The sequence below is a fragment of the Chiloscyllium plagiosum genome, chromosome 41 (assembly GCF_004010195.1).
Source record: "Chiloscyllium plagiosum isolate BGI_BamShark_2017 chromosome 41, ASM401019v2, whole genome shotgun sequence".
NCBI lineage: Eukaryota > Metazoa > Chordata > Chondrichthyes > Orectolobiformes > Hemiscylliidae > Chiloscyllium > Chiloscyllium plagiosum.
This window is the reverse complement of record NC_057750.1, coordinates 17,043,785-17,062,796: the sequence shown is the minus strand read 5'-3', so window position 1 is coordinate 17,062,796 and position 19,012 is coordinate 17,043,785. Positions and strand designations below refer to the sequence as shown.

General features: G+C 41.1%; 1 protein-coding gene across 2 annotated transcripts in view; it reads left to right on the top strand.

The window, feature by feature from the left end:
* LOC122542896 (adenosine deaminase domain-containing protein 1-like) overlaps positions 1 to 19,012 on the top strand; it is an 89,416-nt gene that overhangs the window by 9,017 nt on the left and 61,387 nt on the right. Inside the window, exons 2-4 of one of the 2 annotated variants that reach the window (XM_043681025.1) lie at positions 527 to 810; positions 12,332 to 12,502; positions 14,063 to 14,218. In XM_043681025.1, the coding sequence (XP_043536960.1) occupies positions 531 to 810; positions 12,332 to 12,502; positions 14,063 to 14,218 (607 nt within the window). In that variant the 5' untranslated portion in view covers positions 527 to 530. The remainder of the gene's footprint in view (positions 1 to 526; positions 811 to 12,331; positions 12,503 to 14,062; positions 14,219 to 19,012) is intronic. The other variant, XM_043681026.1, reaches the window with a different exon arrangement.

The window sequence follows — 19,012 nt, the reverse complement described above, 5'->3', positions numbered from 1 at the left end:
AGAAATACATGGTCTTGCTGGGTTGCTTCTTTTCATTTGTAAAAGCTGACTTGAGAAACTATCTTGGAAGAAGCAATATGCATCCCCTTGTCTGTAGAGAAGGAAGGCTTCATTCTACGTTAATAGTATATTATATCCCAGGCTAACATAGAACTTAGCTGTCTCTTCCAGTTGTTACTTTTGTGCTGCCTGTGCCAAAGAACCGACAATGCTTATCTTTCCACTATGTTGTGAATGAATTCATCCATATTACATAACAGATAAAACTTTATGGACAGTGAGGAGTCTGTGAGCTCTGAAGGCTGTATATCTGTTTGGTTTGCGTTAGAGTGCCAGCAGCATGAGTGAGTATGTTCCCCCCCCCCACCCCCCAAACCCTCCAACTTCAACACCTCCCCCACACCCAATATTCTGCTCCTGCCTCTACCCCACCTTTTAATGCCTACCTGCTGAGTGGAAATCAATTGTGATATCAAGTTTTCAGTTTTTAAAAAATGGGCATAAATAAGATCTTCTGAAATTTCAGAACAATGAATGTACGGGAGACCCCAAAGGAAGGAAGAAGAACCCTTAGAATAGCTGCATCACTTTCACGAAACATATCATGTTCCCCTTCGGTGCAAAAGGAAAACTCGGTGAAAAAAACACCGGTTGTTAATACTGATATAAAACCTGAAGATTCTACAGGCCAGAGTACTTCTAGAAGGAACCAGCCCTGCAATGCAACTACCTCCACCACCTTGCAGCTTCAAACTGAGAAATCTGAGAATGAACAGGATTTGCCGATTCCTTTGGATACACTCAATCCAGGTATATTATCTGACCAGAGGACTACAGGTTTTAGTGATTTATTTATGCTTTTAGTACATTGAATTAATAACACAAATAGGTTATTCAGCTCACAGTTTAGTGGTGTTTATGCCTTAGGAGCTTCATCCCACAACAGATTCTTTTATTTTGTACTCTTTCTTCCCCTTGCCACACCCAAAAAGAATTACAAGAGATGGCTTTCATAAAACTTGGACAGTAATCCCTTTTTTTAATTGAAAAAGATTTTTATTCTTTACAAAACTATAAAGTTACAAAAGAGACTAACAATCTTATGGTACATCAATAATAACAATAAACAAACTACTACTCTACAAAACAAATCAGAAATAAGAGAAAAGAAAAAAAAACAATCTTCCCATACTTCAATTCAGTAAATAATTAAACATAATTTAAATTTAATTTGGAGATGGTGAGGTATCTTAATTTTGCTATTCAGTTGACTGGCTATTGTCAGTGAAAGTATTTGGTGGCTGCAAGTTGGGTTTTTCACAGCATGCTTTGCACTCACTAATTATGGAAGGAAAACATAGTGATATTGGAAAGGGTAAGGAGAGCTGGATAGAAAGCGGAGTGTAAAAGAATAAATTTTTAGTAGAAGTGAAAAAGCAAAGGGCTGAATTTTCCTTGTTTTTTGGTTAAGTGTTGATTTTGGTGAGGTTCCTGAAAGGATTTCTTCTGACACCTGGAGATTGGTTACCACTGTTGGTAGTTCTGGTCTCCTTCCTGTCGGAAAGATGTTGCAAAACTTGAAAAGGTTCAGAAAAGATGTACAAGGATGTTGCCTAGGTTGGAGCATTTGAGCTATAGGGAGAGGCTGAACAGGCTGGGGCTGTTTTCCCTTGACCATTGGAGGCTGAGGGGTGACCCTATTGAGGTTTACAAAATTGAGGGGCATGGATAGGGTAAATAGGCAAAGTCTTTTCCCTGGGGTCAGGAAGTCCAGAACTAGAGGGCATAGAGTCGTAGAAATGTACAGCATGGAAACAGACCCTTCGGTCCAACCCGTCCATGCCGACCAGACATCCCAAGCCAATCTAGTCCCACCTGCCAGCACCAGCCCATATCCCTCCAAACCTTTCCTATTCATATACCCATCCAAATGCCTCTTAAATGTTACAATTGTACCAGCCTCCACCACATCCTCTGGCAGCTCATTCCATACACGTACCACCCTTTGCGTGAAAAAGTTGCCCCTTAAGTCTCTTTTATATCTTTCCCCTCTCGCCCTAAACCTATGCCCTTTAGTTCTGAACTCCCTGATCCCAGGGAAAAGACTTTGCCTATTTATCCTATCCATGCCCCTCATAATTATGTAAACCTACATAAGGTCACTCCTCAGCTTCCGATGCTCCAGGGAAAACAGCCCCAGCCTGTTCAGCCTCTCCCTGTAGCTCAGATCCTCCAACCCTGGCGACATCCTTTGTAAATCTTTTCTGAACCCTTTCAAGTTTCACAACATCTTTCTAATAAGAAGGAGACCAGAATTGCATGCAATATTCCAAAAGTGACCTAACCAATGTCCTGTACAGCCGCAACATCCTCCCAACTCGTGTACTCAATACTCTGACCAATACTCTGACCTAGCTACCTGCGACTCTACAAGCTATGAACCTGCACTCCAAGGTCTCTGTTCAGCAACACTCCCTAGGACCTTACCATTATGTGTATAAGTCCTGCTAAGATTTGCTTTCTCAAAATGCAGTACCTCGCATTTATCCAAATTAAACTCCATCTGCCACTTCTCAGCCCATTGGCCCATCTGGTCCAGATCCTGTTGTACTCGGAGGTAACCCTCTTCGCTGTCCACTACACCTCCAATTTTGGTGTCATCTGCAAACTTACTAACTGTACCTCTTATGCTCGCATCCAAATCATTTATGTAAATGACAAAAAGTAGAGGGCCCAGCACTGATCCTTGAGGCACTCCACTGGTCACAGGTCTCCAGTCTGAAAAACAACCTTCCATCATCACCCTCTGTCTTTTACCTTTTGAGCCAGTTCTATATCCAAATGGCTAGTTCTCCCTGTATTCCATGCGATCTAACCTTGCTAATCAGTCTCCCCTTGGGAACCTTGTCGAATGCCTTACTGAAGTCCATATAGATCACATCTACTGCTCTGTCCTCATCAATCTTCTTTGTTACTTCTTCAAAAACCCAATCAAGTTTGTGAGACATGATTTCCCACGCATGAAGCCATGTTGACTATCCCTAATCAGTGCTGAAAATGTGTTGCTGGAAAAGTGCAGCAGGTCAGGCAGCATCCAAAGAGCAGGAGAATTGACGTTTCGGGCATGAGCCCTTCTTCAGTCAGTCCTTGCCTTTCCAAATACATGTACATCCTGTCCCTCAGGATTCCCTCCAACAACTTGCCCACCACCGATTTCAGGCTCACCGGTCTATAGTTCCCTGGCTTGTCTTTACCGCCCTTCTTAAACTGTGGCACCACGCACTATTTTACAATTTATAAAATTATGGTCGCTGGCCCCAAAGTGCTCCCCACTGACAGCTCAGTCACCTGCCCTGCCTTATTTCCCAAGAGTAGGTCAAGTTTTGCACCTTCTCTAGTAGGTACATCCACATACTGAATCAGAAAATTGTCATGTGCACACTTAAGAAATTCCTCTCCATCTAAACCTTTAACACTATGGCAGTCCCAGTCGATGTTTGGAAAGTTAAAATCCAAAGAACAACTTCATATTTTCCCATGTTATATTCATTTGCCATTTTTTTTTTTGCCTACTTAACCTACCAATATCTCTCTGCAAACTGTTTTGCAGCCTGCTTGCAACCTGACTTTCCATCTTTTGTCGTCTCTGAAATTTGGCTACGGCACACTTTCTGCCTTCCACCAAGTCATTAAGATATTTTGAAATATTTAGCATTTTGAATATGACAATGGGAATTTGAGTAAAGGCTGTTTCGAGGTGCACCAGTGTTAGCTGTAAACTGTGTTCTCGATTTCATAACATTATCTCTTGAACTGGTGATTATTTAAATCTTTATTACATGAAACACACTGTTTTCTAGCCCATTTCAGTTTGAAATAAGTAATCTGACTCAACGTCCTCTCTTCACAGATGTTTGCTTGATCCCTGAGTTTCTCCAATATTTCCGGTTTTTACTTGGGATTTCCCATAAATCAGGACTGCTAAATTTAATTATAACAAACATTAGTTTCAGATTGGCAGAAAATCTGGAGTTGTCATCTGATAAATAATTGGATTGCGGATATTTAATTGAAATAAGTATTTTTTTATAGGTAATTTTAAAAAGTATCTCTTTCCAGCTTCAATTAATTTGAGTTCCATAATGCTGGTGGAATCAAAATTGAATTAGAGTCATAGAGATGTACAGCATAGAAACCGACCCTTCAACCCAACTTGTCCATGGTGACCAGACATCCTAAATAAATCTAGTCCCACTTTGCCAGCATTTGGCCCATGTCCCTCTAAACCCTTCCTATTCATAAACCCATCCAGATGCTTTTTAAATGTTGTAATTGTACCAGTCTTCACCTCTTCCTTTGGCAGCTCATTCCATACACCCTCTATGTGGAAAAAGTTGCCCCTTGGATCCCTTCAAAGGTCATCCCTCAGCCTCTAACACTGTAGGGAAAGTAGTCCTAGTTTATTCAGTGACTCCCTATAGCTCAAACCCTCCAACTCTGGCAATATCCTTGTAAATCTTTTCTGAGCCCTTTCAAGTTTCACAACATCCTTCCTATAGAACGGAGACCAGAATTGCATGCAGTATTCCAAAAGTGGGGCCCCTTCCCAATGTCCAGTACAGCTGCAACATGACCCCCCAACTCCTATATGCAATGCACTGACCAATAAGGGCAAGCATACCAAATGCAGCCTTCACTATCCTATCTACCTGCAACTCCACTTTCAAGGCACTATGATCCTGCACACAAATGTCTCTTTGTTCAGCAATACTCCCCAGGACCTTACCATTAAGTGTATAAGTCCTGCCCCGATTTGCTGATGCAAAATGTAGCACCTCACATTTATCCAAATTAAACTCCATCTGCTCGTCCTCGCCCCATCTGATCAAGGTCTCATTGTACTCTGAGATGACCTTTTTCGCTATCCACTACACCATCAATTTTCATGTCATTGGCAAACTTACTAAACATACCCCTAATGGTCGCATCCAAATCATTATATAAATGATGAAAAGAAATGGACCCAGCACCAATCACTGTCGCACACTACTAGCCACAAGGCTCCAGTCTGAAAAGCAACCCTCCACCACTATCCTCTGTCTTCTACCTTTGAGCCAATTCTGTATCCAAATTACTGGTTCTCCCTGTATTCCATGTAATCTAACCTTGCTAACCAGTGTACCATGAGGAACCTTGTTGAATGCCTTACTGAAGTCCATTCAGATTGCATCAACTACTCTGCCCTCATCAATCCTCTTTGTTACTTCAAAAAACTCAATCAAGTTTGTGAGACATAATTTCCCATGCACGAAGCTATGTTGACTATCCCGAATCAGTCTTTGCCTTTCCAAATACATGTACATCCTGTCCCTCAGGATTCCCTTCAACAACTTGCCCACAACTGATATCAGTATATCGTTCCCTGGCTTTTCCTTACCACCTTTCTTAAATAGTTGCACTATGTTAGCCAACTTCCAGTCTTCTGGCCTCATCTGTCGCTGTCAATGATATAAATATTGCATATTAATATCTAATTAGAATACAGGAGAAACTATAATTTTCAGATCTGTCGCATATAGGACGACAGCTTATCTAGAAAGTGATTTACACACTGTTATGAAGTAGAAACTCCTGCAGAGATAATGTCATGTCAGTTCTTAGAGGTATCACCTTTTTCCCCTCTGTGCCTGCTCAGTTTCTGCCTCACCATTTTTGTTTGTTTATTACAAAAACTGCACCTGAGCAAATAGTTATAACTGAACTCCTGTGTTTGAATGTTATGTGCTATCCAATATCTATGCGCAACATGCAGTGAAGATGTTCAACTCATCTAGAAATGTCCCCCTTAAGCATTGGTGGTTCCAAGTGTCCCTGATTACAGCAGCAACCTTAAATGACTTCCTTTTGTTTTTTATCACTGCCCTTTGTGAAAAACTGTTTCAAGTATTGGTAACTCATTGCTTGAATAATTGCTTTGAATAATTACAATGAACAATAGGATGTTTTGCATATAGTCCACCATTTTTTTAAACTTAAAACTTCATGAACTTGTGCAGATGAGAAAAGTTATGTTCGCTGGAGGTCCTGTATGCTGTACAGATTAATTTGCCTAATTGTCACTTTAGTTGACTCAAAGCTAGTACTGAGTCTTTTGAGTATTACTTAGTTAGAAATTGAAGGATCAGAATTGAATCGTTGGATTATGCCATACTATATGACAATGCTTGACCTATTCAACCAGCTGTTCTGTTAGATGTACAGTGCTGCTTTTTCTCCATATGCCTGCAATTTTTTGGAGGAATTAGATAAATACTCTTTTGAAAGTTACCATCGAACCTGTTTCTATGACCCTTTTTCAGACAGCGAATTCCAGATTATCACAATATGCTTCAAAAAACTTGCCTTAAATTACCTTAAACCTATGTCTTCTGTTTTTGGCGTTCCTGGAAGAAAATAGATTTTTCTTAAGAGCACACTCAAAACCGCTTTCAAGTTTTATACTTCCCTGTACTTTCTGCTAATAAGTCTGTCATCAGCCCTATTCCAAATGGCAAATACAAGGTTGGACAATTTGTAAATTGGTTGGAAGACTTCGTTTTCAAATGAATTACAATTGTGTTAAAGAACGTAGAACATGACTGTGTAGGAACAGGCCATTCTGCCCACCGTATCTGTGCTGACAGTGATGCCATTCTAAACTATTCCATCTGCCTGTACATAGTCCATATCTCTCTATTCTTTGCCTCTTTGTCTGTCTGAATTCCTGAAACTTTGCTTACATATCTGCTCCTACCACCTCCCCCGGCAGCACATTCCAAGCACCTACTGACCTCTGTTCTTTTAAAAACAAAACTTGTGCTTCAACTTAAATACTAACGGGCAATAGATTTGGCATTTTCAGCCCTGAAAAAGACACTGCCTATCCACCCTATCCATGCCTCTCATTTGTATACCTCATTTGCTTTTGCCAGAGCTTTAGAGGTTAAGGTTGTCCAACCTCTACTTACAGCTAATATGCTCCAATCTGGGCAACATCCTGGTTATTACTGCAGAACTGCAGTTGCTGGCGGAACCCAACAGGTTTGGCAGGATCTGTGGGAAGGAAGAGTTTCTCTTGCAGTTGGACATCTTATTTAAGCTCTCTTCACCCTCTTAAGTCTTCACGTGCTTTCTATACTGTGGTGACCAGATCTGCCAAATATGGTCAAACTAAAGTCTTAAAACTACAACTAGACTTTGGAAGTGAGGACTGTAAATGTTGGAGATCAGAATCGAAAAGTGTAGTGCTGGAAAAGTACAGCGGTCAGGCAGCATCCGGAAGAGCAGGAGAGTCGACGTTTCGAGCATAAGCACTTTCTGAAGCTTCCAGAAGCTCACTGAAGATTTTACCTAGTATGGAGACAAAATATCTGAAAAAGAACCTTCCAGTTCAGCAAGCAAGTGTACATCGAGTATCTCTAGTCTCTGAACTGCTCTTGTAGCCACTGTTTTTATGTGGTGAATCCAGATGAGTATCTGGTCAATGGTAACCCTAAGGATGTTGACTGACAGTGGGGGATTCAATGATGGTAATACCATTGAATGTCAAGGACTGGTGGTTAGAGTGTCTCTTATTGGTGATGGTCATTATCTGGCATTTGTGTGGCGCAAATGTTACTTGCCACTTGTCGGCCAAGCCTGGATATTGTCCAGATCTTGTTGCAATTGAGCACAGACTGCTCCAGTATCTGAGGAGTTGCGCATAGTGCTGAACACTGCAATCATTGGCAAACCTCCCCACTTCTGACCTTATGACAGAGGGAAGGTCATTGATGAAGCATTTGAAGATGTTTGGCCCGAGGACACTACTCTGAGGGACTCCTGCAGAGATGTCCTGGAACTGAGATTATTGACCTTCCACAACCACAGCCATTTTCCTTTGTTCCAGGTATGACTCTAACCAGTGGAGTGTTTGCCTCCTGATGCCCATTGATTCCAGTTTTGCCAGGGCTCCTTGATACCATACTCAGTGAAGTGCGACCTTGATGTCAAGGGCTGTCACTCTCGCCTCACCTCTGGAATTCAGCTCTTTTGTTCATGTTTGAACCAAGGCTGTAATGAGATCAGGAGCTGAATGACCCTGGCGAAACTGAGCATGTTATTGCTGAGCAGGTACCGCTTGATATCACTGTTGCTGACTCCTTCCATCACTACTGATGATGGACAGTATACTGATTGGGTGGTAATTGGCCAGGTTGGATTTGTCCTGCTTTTTGCATACAGGACATATCTGGATAGTTTTCCACATTGTCAGATAGATGCCAGTGTTGTAATTGTACTGGAAGAGCTTGGCTAGGGGACCGGCAAGTTCTGGTGCACACGTCTTCAGTACTATCGCTGGAATGTTATCAGGGCCCATTGCCTTTGCGGTATCCAGTACCTCCAGCTGTTTCTTGATATCATATGGAGTGAATCGAATTGGCTGGAGACTGGTATCTGTGATGTTGGGGACCACTGGAGGAGCCTGAGATGAATTATCCGCTTGGCTGTTCTGACTGAAGATCTATGACTCTATTGTTACGATTGCATCAGCCTTACCTTTTGCACTGACATGCTGGGCTCCTTCATCATTCAGGATGAGGATATTTGTGGAGCCTCCTCTTCCAGTGAGTTGTTTAATTGCCCACCACCATTCACAACAGGATGTGGAAGAACTGCAGAGCTTAGATCTGATCTGTTGGTTGTGGAATCGCTTAGCTCTGTCTGTCACTTGCTGTTTATGCCGTTTGTCACCAAGTAGCTCTGTTTGGTAGCTTCACCAATTTGACACTTCATTTTTAGGTATGCCTGATGTTGCTCCTGGCATGCCCCCTACACTAGGCAAAAGTTGCTACTGCAGATGCTGGAAATCAGTATAGATTAGAGTGGTAGTGAAAAAGCACAGCAGGTCAGGTAGCATCTGAGGAGCAGGAAAATCGACATTTCAGGCAAAAGCCCTCATGCCCCCCTACACTCTCCATTGAACCAGGGTTGATCCCCTTGCTTGATGGTAATAGTTGAGTGGGGGATATGCCAGGCTATGAGTTTGCAGACTATGCTGGAGTACAGCTCCGCTGCTGTTGATGGCCCACAGTGCCTCATGGAAGCCTAGTCTTGAGCTGCTAGATTGGTTCGAAGTCTGTTCTGTTTAGCAAGGTGATATTGCCACACAACACAATGGAGGTTATTCTCAGTGTGAAGGTGGGACTTCGTCTCCAAAAGGACAGTGCAGTGGTCACTTGTACCTATACTATCATGCAGCCGGCAGATTAGTAAGGATGAGGTCAAGTATGTTTTTCCCTCTTGTTGATTCCTTCACTACCTGCCGCAGACCCGGGCTAGCAGTTGTTTCCTTTAGGACTCGACCGGTCATGCTGCTGTCGAGCCACTCTTGGTGGTGGATATTGAAATCCTCCATCCAGAGTACATTTTGCACCCTTGCAATCCACCATGCTTCCTCCAAGTGTTGTTCAGCATGGAGTATTGATTCATCAACTGAAGGAGGACTGTATGGGTTCCAGAGTCAATGTCAAGGATTCCCAGAGCAACTCCCTACTGCCTGTATACCACTGTGCTGCCACCTCTGCTGGATCTGTCCTGCTGTTGAGACAAGAGATATCCAGGGATGGTAATGGTAGTGTCTGGAGTGTTATCTATAAAGTATGATTCTGTAAGAATGACTTTTGTTAGGCTATTGCTTGACTAGTGTGTGAGACAGCACTTCCAATTTTGGCATTAGCGCCCAGATGTTAAGGAGGACTTTGCATGGTCTACAGTGCTGTTTGTGTTTTTGTCGTTGTTTTTCCTGGTTCCAAGGCCAATGCCAGGTGGTCCATCCAGCTTCAATTCTTTGTGACTTTCTAGTGATTGATACAACTGAGTGGCTTGCAAGGCCATTTCAGAGGGCAGTTCAGAATTAGCCAGATTGCTGTGCTGTGGAGTCACGTAGGCCAGACCAGGTAAGGATAACAGATTTCCTTCCCTAAAGAGCATTCCGTGAACCAGGTGGGTTTTTCTGACAATTGATAACGTTTCATGATCACCTGATGATTAAGATTTTTTTAAAAATTGAATTCAAATTCCAACTTCTACCATAGCAAGATTCAAACCGAGCTTCCCAGAACATTATTCTGGGTTTCTGGATTAATAGTCGAGTGATCTCCAATCAACTTTGCAACTGATCTGCATCCAACTCTATCTTATGTTAACCTTTCTCACTATCCACCACTCCTCCAATTTGTGTAATCTGCAAATTTACTAATCAGACCACCATTCTTTATGTTACAAGTGTACAATATTAGAAGGGTCTCAGCACTGAAATTTCAATCACCTGGCCAGGCTCACTCCACAGTAAAAGATTTAAAATAGCCCCTTCTTTCGGACTATCTACATTATTGTTTGAAGAAATTCCCCTGAATGCACCTAACAGATTCTGCCTCATCTAAGGCCCTGTCACTAAGGGATTCATAGTCAATATTGGGGAGGTTAACATCACCCACTACAACAACCTGTTGTTTTTGCATAGTCAGAATTGTATAGCACAGAAACAGACCCTTGGGTCCAACTCGTCCATGCCGATCAGATACCCTAAATTAATCTAGTCCCAATTAACAGCATTTGGCCCATATCCCTGTTAAACCCTTCCTATTAATGTACCCATTCAGATGCCTTTTAAATGCTGTAATTGTGCCAACCTCTACCACTTCCTCTGGCAGCTTGTTCCATACACGCACTACCCTGTCTGAAAATGTTACCCTTGGGTCGCTTTCAAAGCTTTCCTCTCTTACTTTAAATCTATGCCCTCTAGTTTTGGATTCCCCCACCTGGGGGAAAAGACTTTAGCTATTCACCCTATCCATGCCCCTCATGATTTTATAAAGCTCCATTAGGTCACCTCTCAGCCTCTGACAGTCCAGGGACCAAACAACAGGCAATTAGCTGTGCAGGTTACTGCTGGGTCAGACATCTGTGCAGGTTACTGCTGTGTTTTAATTCACTTCCCATGTGGTCACTGCCTTTGTCTTTGCCTTGCTCACTTTTTAAAGTGCTGTTGTTTTGATTTCTTCCCACCCCTCCCTCACTCCCCATTAAAAACAATGCAACAGCTTCTAAAACAGTAATTATTGCTTCTAGAATTCGAGGAAATCCGCTCCAATACTGAATATCTTTTTTAAAAATCAGCAGCTCTCATAGCCACAATTGTTTCTGTCCTCCATCTTGGATTACCCAAAATTCTCTTCCTTACCTAGCTTCCCATCTTCTGTCTGCATATCTTTATCTGTGTCTCTTGCAGACTTTTTGATGGGGTTGTACTGTAGGCCTCCATAGTATCTGCACCTTTTCTTATTTCTGAATTCTACCCACATTCTAGATGAGCTCTCCAAGATGTATTCTCTTAATACTGCAATGACTCTCTCTTACTTAATCAGTAATACAACTCCTCCACCCCTTGACAGTCTTCTCTATCATGTCTGAAATATCGAACCCCTGGAATGTTAAGCAAGTCCTAACCTTCTGTCAGTCAAGTTTTCTACAATGGATACAACTTTGTAGTTCCATGGAGTAGTCCAGGGTGTATGCTTATCTGCCTTACCTGTTATATTCCTTGCATTAAATTAAGTACATTTCAGACTGCCAGTGCTGCTGTATTAATTAGCCTGGCCCTGCCTATTCCTATCTTGGCTTAACCTCTACCTTCTCAATAATTCCACATGCTGACCAACTCTATTTTCCACCACCCTGCCAGACTATTCAAGCCCTTCTGATTGGCACTAGCAAATCTCCTCGGCAAAGATATTGGTGCTCCTCCAGTTTAGGTGTAACCTGTCCCTTCTGCCCTAGAAGAGATCCCAGTGATCTATATTCCTGAAACCTTCCCTCCAACACCAACTCTTCAGTCACATGTTCAACTGGATTAAAAGATTCTTTTGGTCCACTCCACTAATTGGAATAAAGGAAAGACCTAATCTTGCCATACCTTTTAAAGCTGCTCTTCTTTCTCAGTGAAACTAAACACTCACCAAAGCCCACATTTTGAATGCAACAGCAACACTTAGACCTCAAAGCCCCTCTTCAAGATGGCTGACTTCTCACAGAATCCTCCTCAGTTACTTCTAACTACTGTTATCTGGTACCTGCTCTTCCTCCAGTTGAGCACTGGTCCCTCTGCAATCCTGTCTCAGTTGTGATGACCAAGCCAACTTTTCCTAGAATCCTTCTCAGGCGCTTGTGGCTAGTGCCATTCCTTATTATGAAGATAGCAGCCTCACAGTTTTGAATTATGATTACTGAGACTTGGTACTTTTTTTTTAAGCTGACTCTGGTACAAGACTTTCTGCAAACACTAAGCCTGTTGAAGATGCAAGTGGGCTGATTGCATTACTAAATGAATTTGAGGAGATGAGCTTGAATCCTGTTTCTACGCTCTATTCATTCTGTCAACGGAAAGGATGCAGTCTGCATTTCCAAGAGGTGGAAAATTCAGGTATGCTGTGAAGATATGAAAAGTCTCTGTTAGATTTTTTTTTGAGAAACTCATTTATCGGACCTCCTACTATTTATTGAGCCCATCCATGGTCTTGCTAATAATACCCGTTGTTAGAGCACACACACACACACACACACACACACACACGGAATAGTTGGCTGGTGAGCTTCCTGCTGCATCAAAATTTTACCCGAACATTTTTTTTCTCTAGAAGTGTATGTTAGGAATATAGGACTAAGACTGATGAATGAAGTTGACGTACAGATGATGCAATTTTAGAACAGGCCTGGGAATCCAGCCTTAGGAAAGGTGTATGGTCTTTCAAGAGCAGTTATAGCTCATCTGAATTAAATTGCGACTTAAGAGGTTTAATTCACCATCCGTGTGTACACATTCATAATTTCCTTGTATTCAAAGGTGAGGAGTGATTGATTGTTTTCTGCTTATTCATGACATTTGGACAACAGGGGCACTGCTTGTTACTGATTCCTAATTTTTCACTTGAACTGTTGCAGTCTGTGGTTTTGGCCCAGTCATAGTACTCTTGGGGTTGGAATTCCAGGACCAGAATCAGTGATCATATAAGACAGTGATATAGTTCCAAGGTTGGATGTTGTGAGACTCCGAGGGGAGTGTACCCAGTGTCTGTGTTCTGTGAGGGATGAGTTTGGAAAAATCCTGTTGAGTTGTTGCCGTGCATTATGTAGTGCACACTTCTCTGGTGGGAGAGGTAATTAGTTTTCTTAAGATTGTGTGTGTGTGTGTACAGGATGTAGATCAGTTGAACTGCTTTGTTTGGATAAATGTGCTCCAGCATTCAAGACAAGTAGAAAGCCTTCTAGATGATGGACTGGCTTTGGGAAGTCAGGAATTAGGAATTCTCAATGACAGGATTCTCAGTTTCTGATCTGTTCTTTGTAACCACAGTATTTACATAGCTAATCAAATTAAATTTCTGTCTGTTTTTAGTCCAGGTACTTGGGTGGTTTGGTGATGCTAATGCTGTTGAATCTCCAAGGGTAGTTCTCTTGTTGGAAATGATCATTGATTAGCACTTGTACAGCATAAACATTATGTACTATTCATCTGCCCAAGCCCAGGCCTTGCTACAAACCAGTATGGACCTTCAATATCTCTGGAGTTATTTAAAATGAATAGACTTACTACAGTCATAGCACAGAAACCATTATTGCTATAGTGAGGAAATCTAGAAATGGAAGAAAATTGATTTAGGTAATTTTAAGAGAGAAGTTAGAAAATGCTTCAGAGGGTAACAGAAATCTGGAATACACTCTGCATTAAAAAGCAACGATGGCTTTCAAGTGACCAACACATTTTAATTAGGGAAGTGTTACTGGCGATGTGGGGGAAAGTGGTATTGAGGTACAGATCACCTGTGAGTCTAATTTGAATGGTTCGACATGGTCAGAGGGCTGAATGGCTTGCTTCTGTCCAATGCTTTCTGATTTGACCATTTCAGGATGTAATTTTTGAAAATAGCTGCTTTCTACATTATATCATCATGGTGAAAATCAGACTTAATATTTTGATTGCCAGAGGCTGCTGCTGTTTCGCGTTATTCTGTTTGTGCAGTCGTGGATGGGTTCAAGTTTCAAGAAGGTTCGGGTTTCAGCAAAAAAGAGGCCAAGTACTATTCTGCTAAAATTACATTGAAACAACTGCGCCAACAGTTACAGCAAATTGCACCCAAGGGTAAGGAATCTACATGTTAGATTAACTCAGTATTGTTTGCAGTGTAAAATAGTGCACCACTATTCTTTGCGAATGCTTCAATTGCACATGCTCTGAATAAGTACAATTTTTAAAAAAAAGTTCACATGGGATGCAGATATCTTGCGGGTATCTTTGCAACAAACTTTGCTCTTTTCAATTCAGCATCTAATTTAGAGATTGCTGCAGGCAGTATTTTCTGTCGAGCATTTCTAACAATGCATGAGAGATATGATATTGAACACTGAAAATGGAAACATTGACCGGTGTCTTTATATCATTGTTGGATAATTTTAACTTTGAAAGTTAAAACTTTCAGTGGAGGTTACAATTTCACTTTTGAGTTTGCTTATTAAAACTGATTTCTCAAAACATTATTGGAATAGTCCTAATGGATCTCTTTCATTTGATTTGTAACTGGTGATGACTTTTTATCCTACCCACCCACCAAGGCTACAATTTTTACTATTCCTCCTGTGCAAGAACCCTTTTCATAACTACAAAATGATACTTTTTTTGTGTTTGGCCATTTCTTTGCCATTGCCATTCAACGTGAATCAGCATTGACTGTTTTTATTTGACAAACAGAGGATGTTGAAAGCACTCTGCAAGGTCAGGTAGCATCTTTTAAATAAAAATACTTTAATGTTTCAGATAGAAATTCTGTTGACGAATCATTCTCGATCTTTCCTTCAGTGGAAACAGTTTCTCCCAATCTATTGAAATGTACAGTATTCTTAGTGGGCTTAGTAGGATAGCTATGCGATGATTGTTTCTCCTTTTGTGAAAGTCTATCAGGAAGCATAATCTGTGTAAGGGTCCACCCACTTTGAGACTGACCATGAGGAGGAATTTCTCCTGAGCATATCCTGTGGAATTCTTTACCTCATAGGGCTGTAGAGTCTGGTGATTAAGTATATTCAAGACGGAGGTTGATTTTTAATCAGAAACTGTGTCAAAGGCTAAAAGGTAGTAAAGTTGAAATTTATTAGATCCCATTGCATGGCCAAATAGTTAATTTCTCCCCAAGCACCTTATGATCTTATCCTTTTTAAAACTTGAAACGTGAGACTGAATTTTTGAGCAGATGGAGATGGTCACTGGCTAAGCTAAAATGATGTCAGGTACATGAATTTAAGTCCTGCCCTAAACCTATGCCCCATTTCCCAGAAGATGAAATGGGGGCAGAGTGCACTTAATGCTTACTACTTGACTATGCCATAAGCCTGAAGGTTATTGTTGTAGAGTTAGAGCTACATGTCTGTCAGTTTATATTGTCAGCTACTGGAGTTATCAATCAATGTCTTTTGAAGTGAGATTGTAATTACAAGTGCTTGTTTTTAATAAGTGGTTATGCATTAGAGGCAATATAGTGAGTCATTATCTCTTTTAAATAGCCAACTCATCAATAGATACCCAAGTTTTATTAACTTCAGCATAGGTCCCAAGATGGATACAGGAAGAGTTGCCAGGTGTAAGGACAGTGGATGAGGGACATGGGAAGGCACAAGTTTGCACTAAATTATTGTTGGGCTATAAAAGGTTGTGGGATTGATTTAAAGAGAAATTGGGTGCATGAATAGGAATGGTGAGGTTTGAAAAACTTGTTTTTTCATTTTCAGTGGCAACAAAGTGCCAGAGCACCAAGGTTGGCCTTTCCTACAGCCCACATCTACATCTGGAAGTGCCAGTAACTTTCAGACGTGATGGGCTCAACTCCCATTGTTGTCTGTGTAAAACTGTTTGACCAACATATGAATCATCTCAGCAACCCTTGTGAACAGGAATCATTGAACTTGCTTTCCCAATTTCCCCTCCATCATTAATACATGCTCGTTTTTTTTGGTCTGTAAGTTTGTATGGGGGCGTTTAATTGTTAATTAGTAGTTTTGAGCTGACAACACCTGACTACTTACTTGTAACCAGAGTCTAATTACTGTAATAAATAGTCATTCTTGTTAAGTACAGTCAGTTCTGATATAACGTGATAGTTCAGTTCTCGTGCAATCTTGTGTTATAAGAAAGTCATGTAGTAGCCATCCATTTAAATAATGGGACCAGAGTTGCATTATAGCCAGTATAAGTAACGAAAGTTCACATTCTACAAATAACGGTCTAAATTCTTCAATCATGTTAAAGCCAATTTGCATTTAAGAAACACACACATTTTTTGCAGAACCAACTGTACAGAAACCTGGTCCATGCTTTCTATCAACCTGAGTACAAAAGTTAAGTAAATTGAGAAATCTGTGTACTTTTTAAAATCTTTTAATTTTTTTGACAACCCCAGGTAATAGTGGGCATGATTTCTAACATGCTGTCATGGTGAAAATGTAACATCTGCACTTCGGAATAAAAATCTGCCTAAAACCTTGGAAAAGCATCCCAGATATTCAGTGATAATTCAGGTTTTAGGATTGGGCAACTCTAATGCCTAATCAGTGACTTATAAAGGTTCAATTCAATATGTAAGCCCTCAGGTAACTTAAAAATAGAGTTTAATATGACATGCATTCTTAAATTGGCAAAGATCACCTTGTTCAACAGTCTGCAGGCCAAAAAAGAAGGAGCATACCTGAAGAAACCATAATTTTAAAAGAAAACAGCAAGGTTAAAGGTGGGTCATGGATCATGTGATCTTAACCTGATTATTCTTATCTGTTCCTAAATGTCAGTGTCAGTTAATCTGGTGCGACCAAGCTAGGATATAGTACTTTTCCATTCTAATAATGTCAGGTCTTGGTCATTTGAAGGAGGAAAATTTCAGTTTGCACCCTGCCGAACCACCTCTAACCTGCACAAAGCTTAGAGTGCCTCTGTTTTTTGCACAATTCAAATTCTTTCTCACTGATCAAGGAAACAGAAGTTTTGTTTGAGTGAGGGCAACCCTTGAGTCAAATCTTTACTACTGTACAACAATATTCTTAAGCTCACTTTTAGAAGCTTTATATCACTAGCCTTTATTCCTTCCCTAACCTAACACAAACACTGACTGCAATTTGTCAACAAATATCTTTCACAGTGTAATTTGCCATAGTCACAAGTTTGAACATTATTCAACCAATGGTACTCTTCTCGAAGTAGTAAATTATAGTTATTTTACCATGGAACATTGTTTGCATATGCTGGATGCAAGATTTTTGTGTTCTAAATTGTTCAGTATTCTGATGGTAGAATTACTATTTCTTTTTAAGGTTGTGAATTATGGATGATCACACAAAACAAATTTCCAACCTGCCTTTATTCCTTAATCTTTAGGGAGTCACTTCATTTGTTTCCTTTGCAGTATATATTGTATGTTCTGTTTATATTAGAGATAAAAACGGTGATTGACAAAGTGATTTCTGCACTTACTTCAGATCTTTGGCAAAATAAAATGAAAGGAAGTAACTGCAAAATGGACTACAGTTCAATCATTAGCTTGTCTTTTCACTCCACAGTGTTTTGGGTGAATAATCAAAACAAACTGGGGATTAAACATTAAGAACTCTTTTGTAATAAACTTGGAAAAAGGGTAAAAGTTGGAGACCATTGAGTCAACAAACATCACATTGTGTGCTAATAAGCTGAAAAGAGAGATTACCTTTCAGCTGAGATCATTATGGTATTCCCTTATTGTAGGGGCTACATAGTCTTCTGTTTGCCATTCAAGTTCTTGTACTATTGACCAAGAAATTTCCACCTGAGTAATTTTAAAGTATTCTGTGACAGTTCTTGGTCTTGATTAGTTTGCTAAAAGGAAGAACAAAATTGACTTGATTTGTGTTAAATCCCTTTAATGCATAAAAATAATGCCCTTGCAAGTCTGAGAAGTTAGTTATGATAAGTTTTTAAGTGGGTGAGATCTAAACCTGAGGCCCTACACCAGAGGGCCTCCCTTCCACCCACCTCTGACCTTACTAAGAGTCTGTGAACTCTAAGTTTTCAGGTTTTCTCTTTTTTTTTGTTTGCCTTTTCTTCTCTTCTTTGTTTAGTCCTATGTGCACTTTCAGATTAGTGGGGTATGGCTGTTAGGGCAGTTGCATGTTCCTCCAGCAGAATGTGGGAGGTGAGCAACACTACACATGTCTCTGCTGACCACATCTGCGGGAAGTGCACCCAACTCCAGCTCCTCAAAAACAGAGTTAGGGAGCTGGAGCTGGATGAACTACGGATCATCCAGGAGGCTGAGGGAGAAATTGAGAGGATTTGGGAGAAAGGGAATCAGTAGATAGGGCAGGGATCCCCTGTGGCCATTCCCCTCAGCAATAAGTAACCCGTTTTGGATAATGCTGGTGGGGACGCCAAGCTGGGGAAAGCTTCACAGGAGGCTCCCAAGCACTGAGGATGTCACCTAGACAGGGGACAAAACGTCTGCAACACAAATTCCCAGCTCGGCGAACAGAACCACAACAAAGCCATAGTTGTCAGGTCTCTGGTACTGAGCTGGCACTGTGGCTCAGAAGGGAAGAGGGGAGAATAGAAAAGCACTAGTGGTAGGGGACTCAATAGTTAGATGGACTGACAGGAGATTTTGTGGTCAGGAACAGGACTCCCGGAAGGTATGTTATCTCCCTGGTGCGAGGATCCAGAATGTCGCTGATCGGGTTTACAGGATTCTGAAGGGGGAGAGCAAGCAGCCTAAAATCGTGGTACATATTGGCACCAATGATATAGCCAGGAAAGGGATTGAGGATCTGAGGAGTGACTGCAGAAAGCTAGATTGGAAGGTGAAGAGCAGGACGAATAGAGTAGTTATGTCAGGTTTGCTACCGGTGCCACGAGATAATGAGGTGA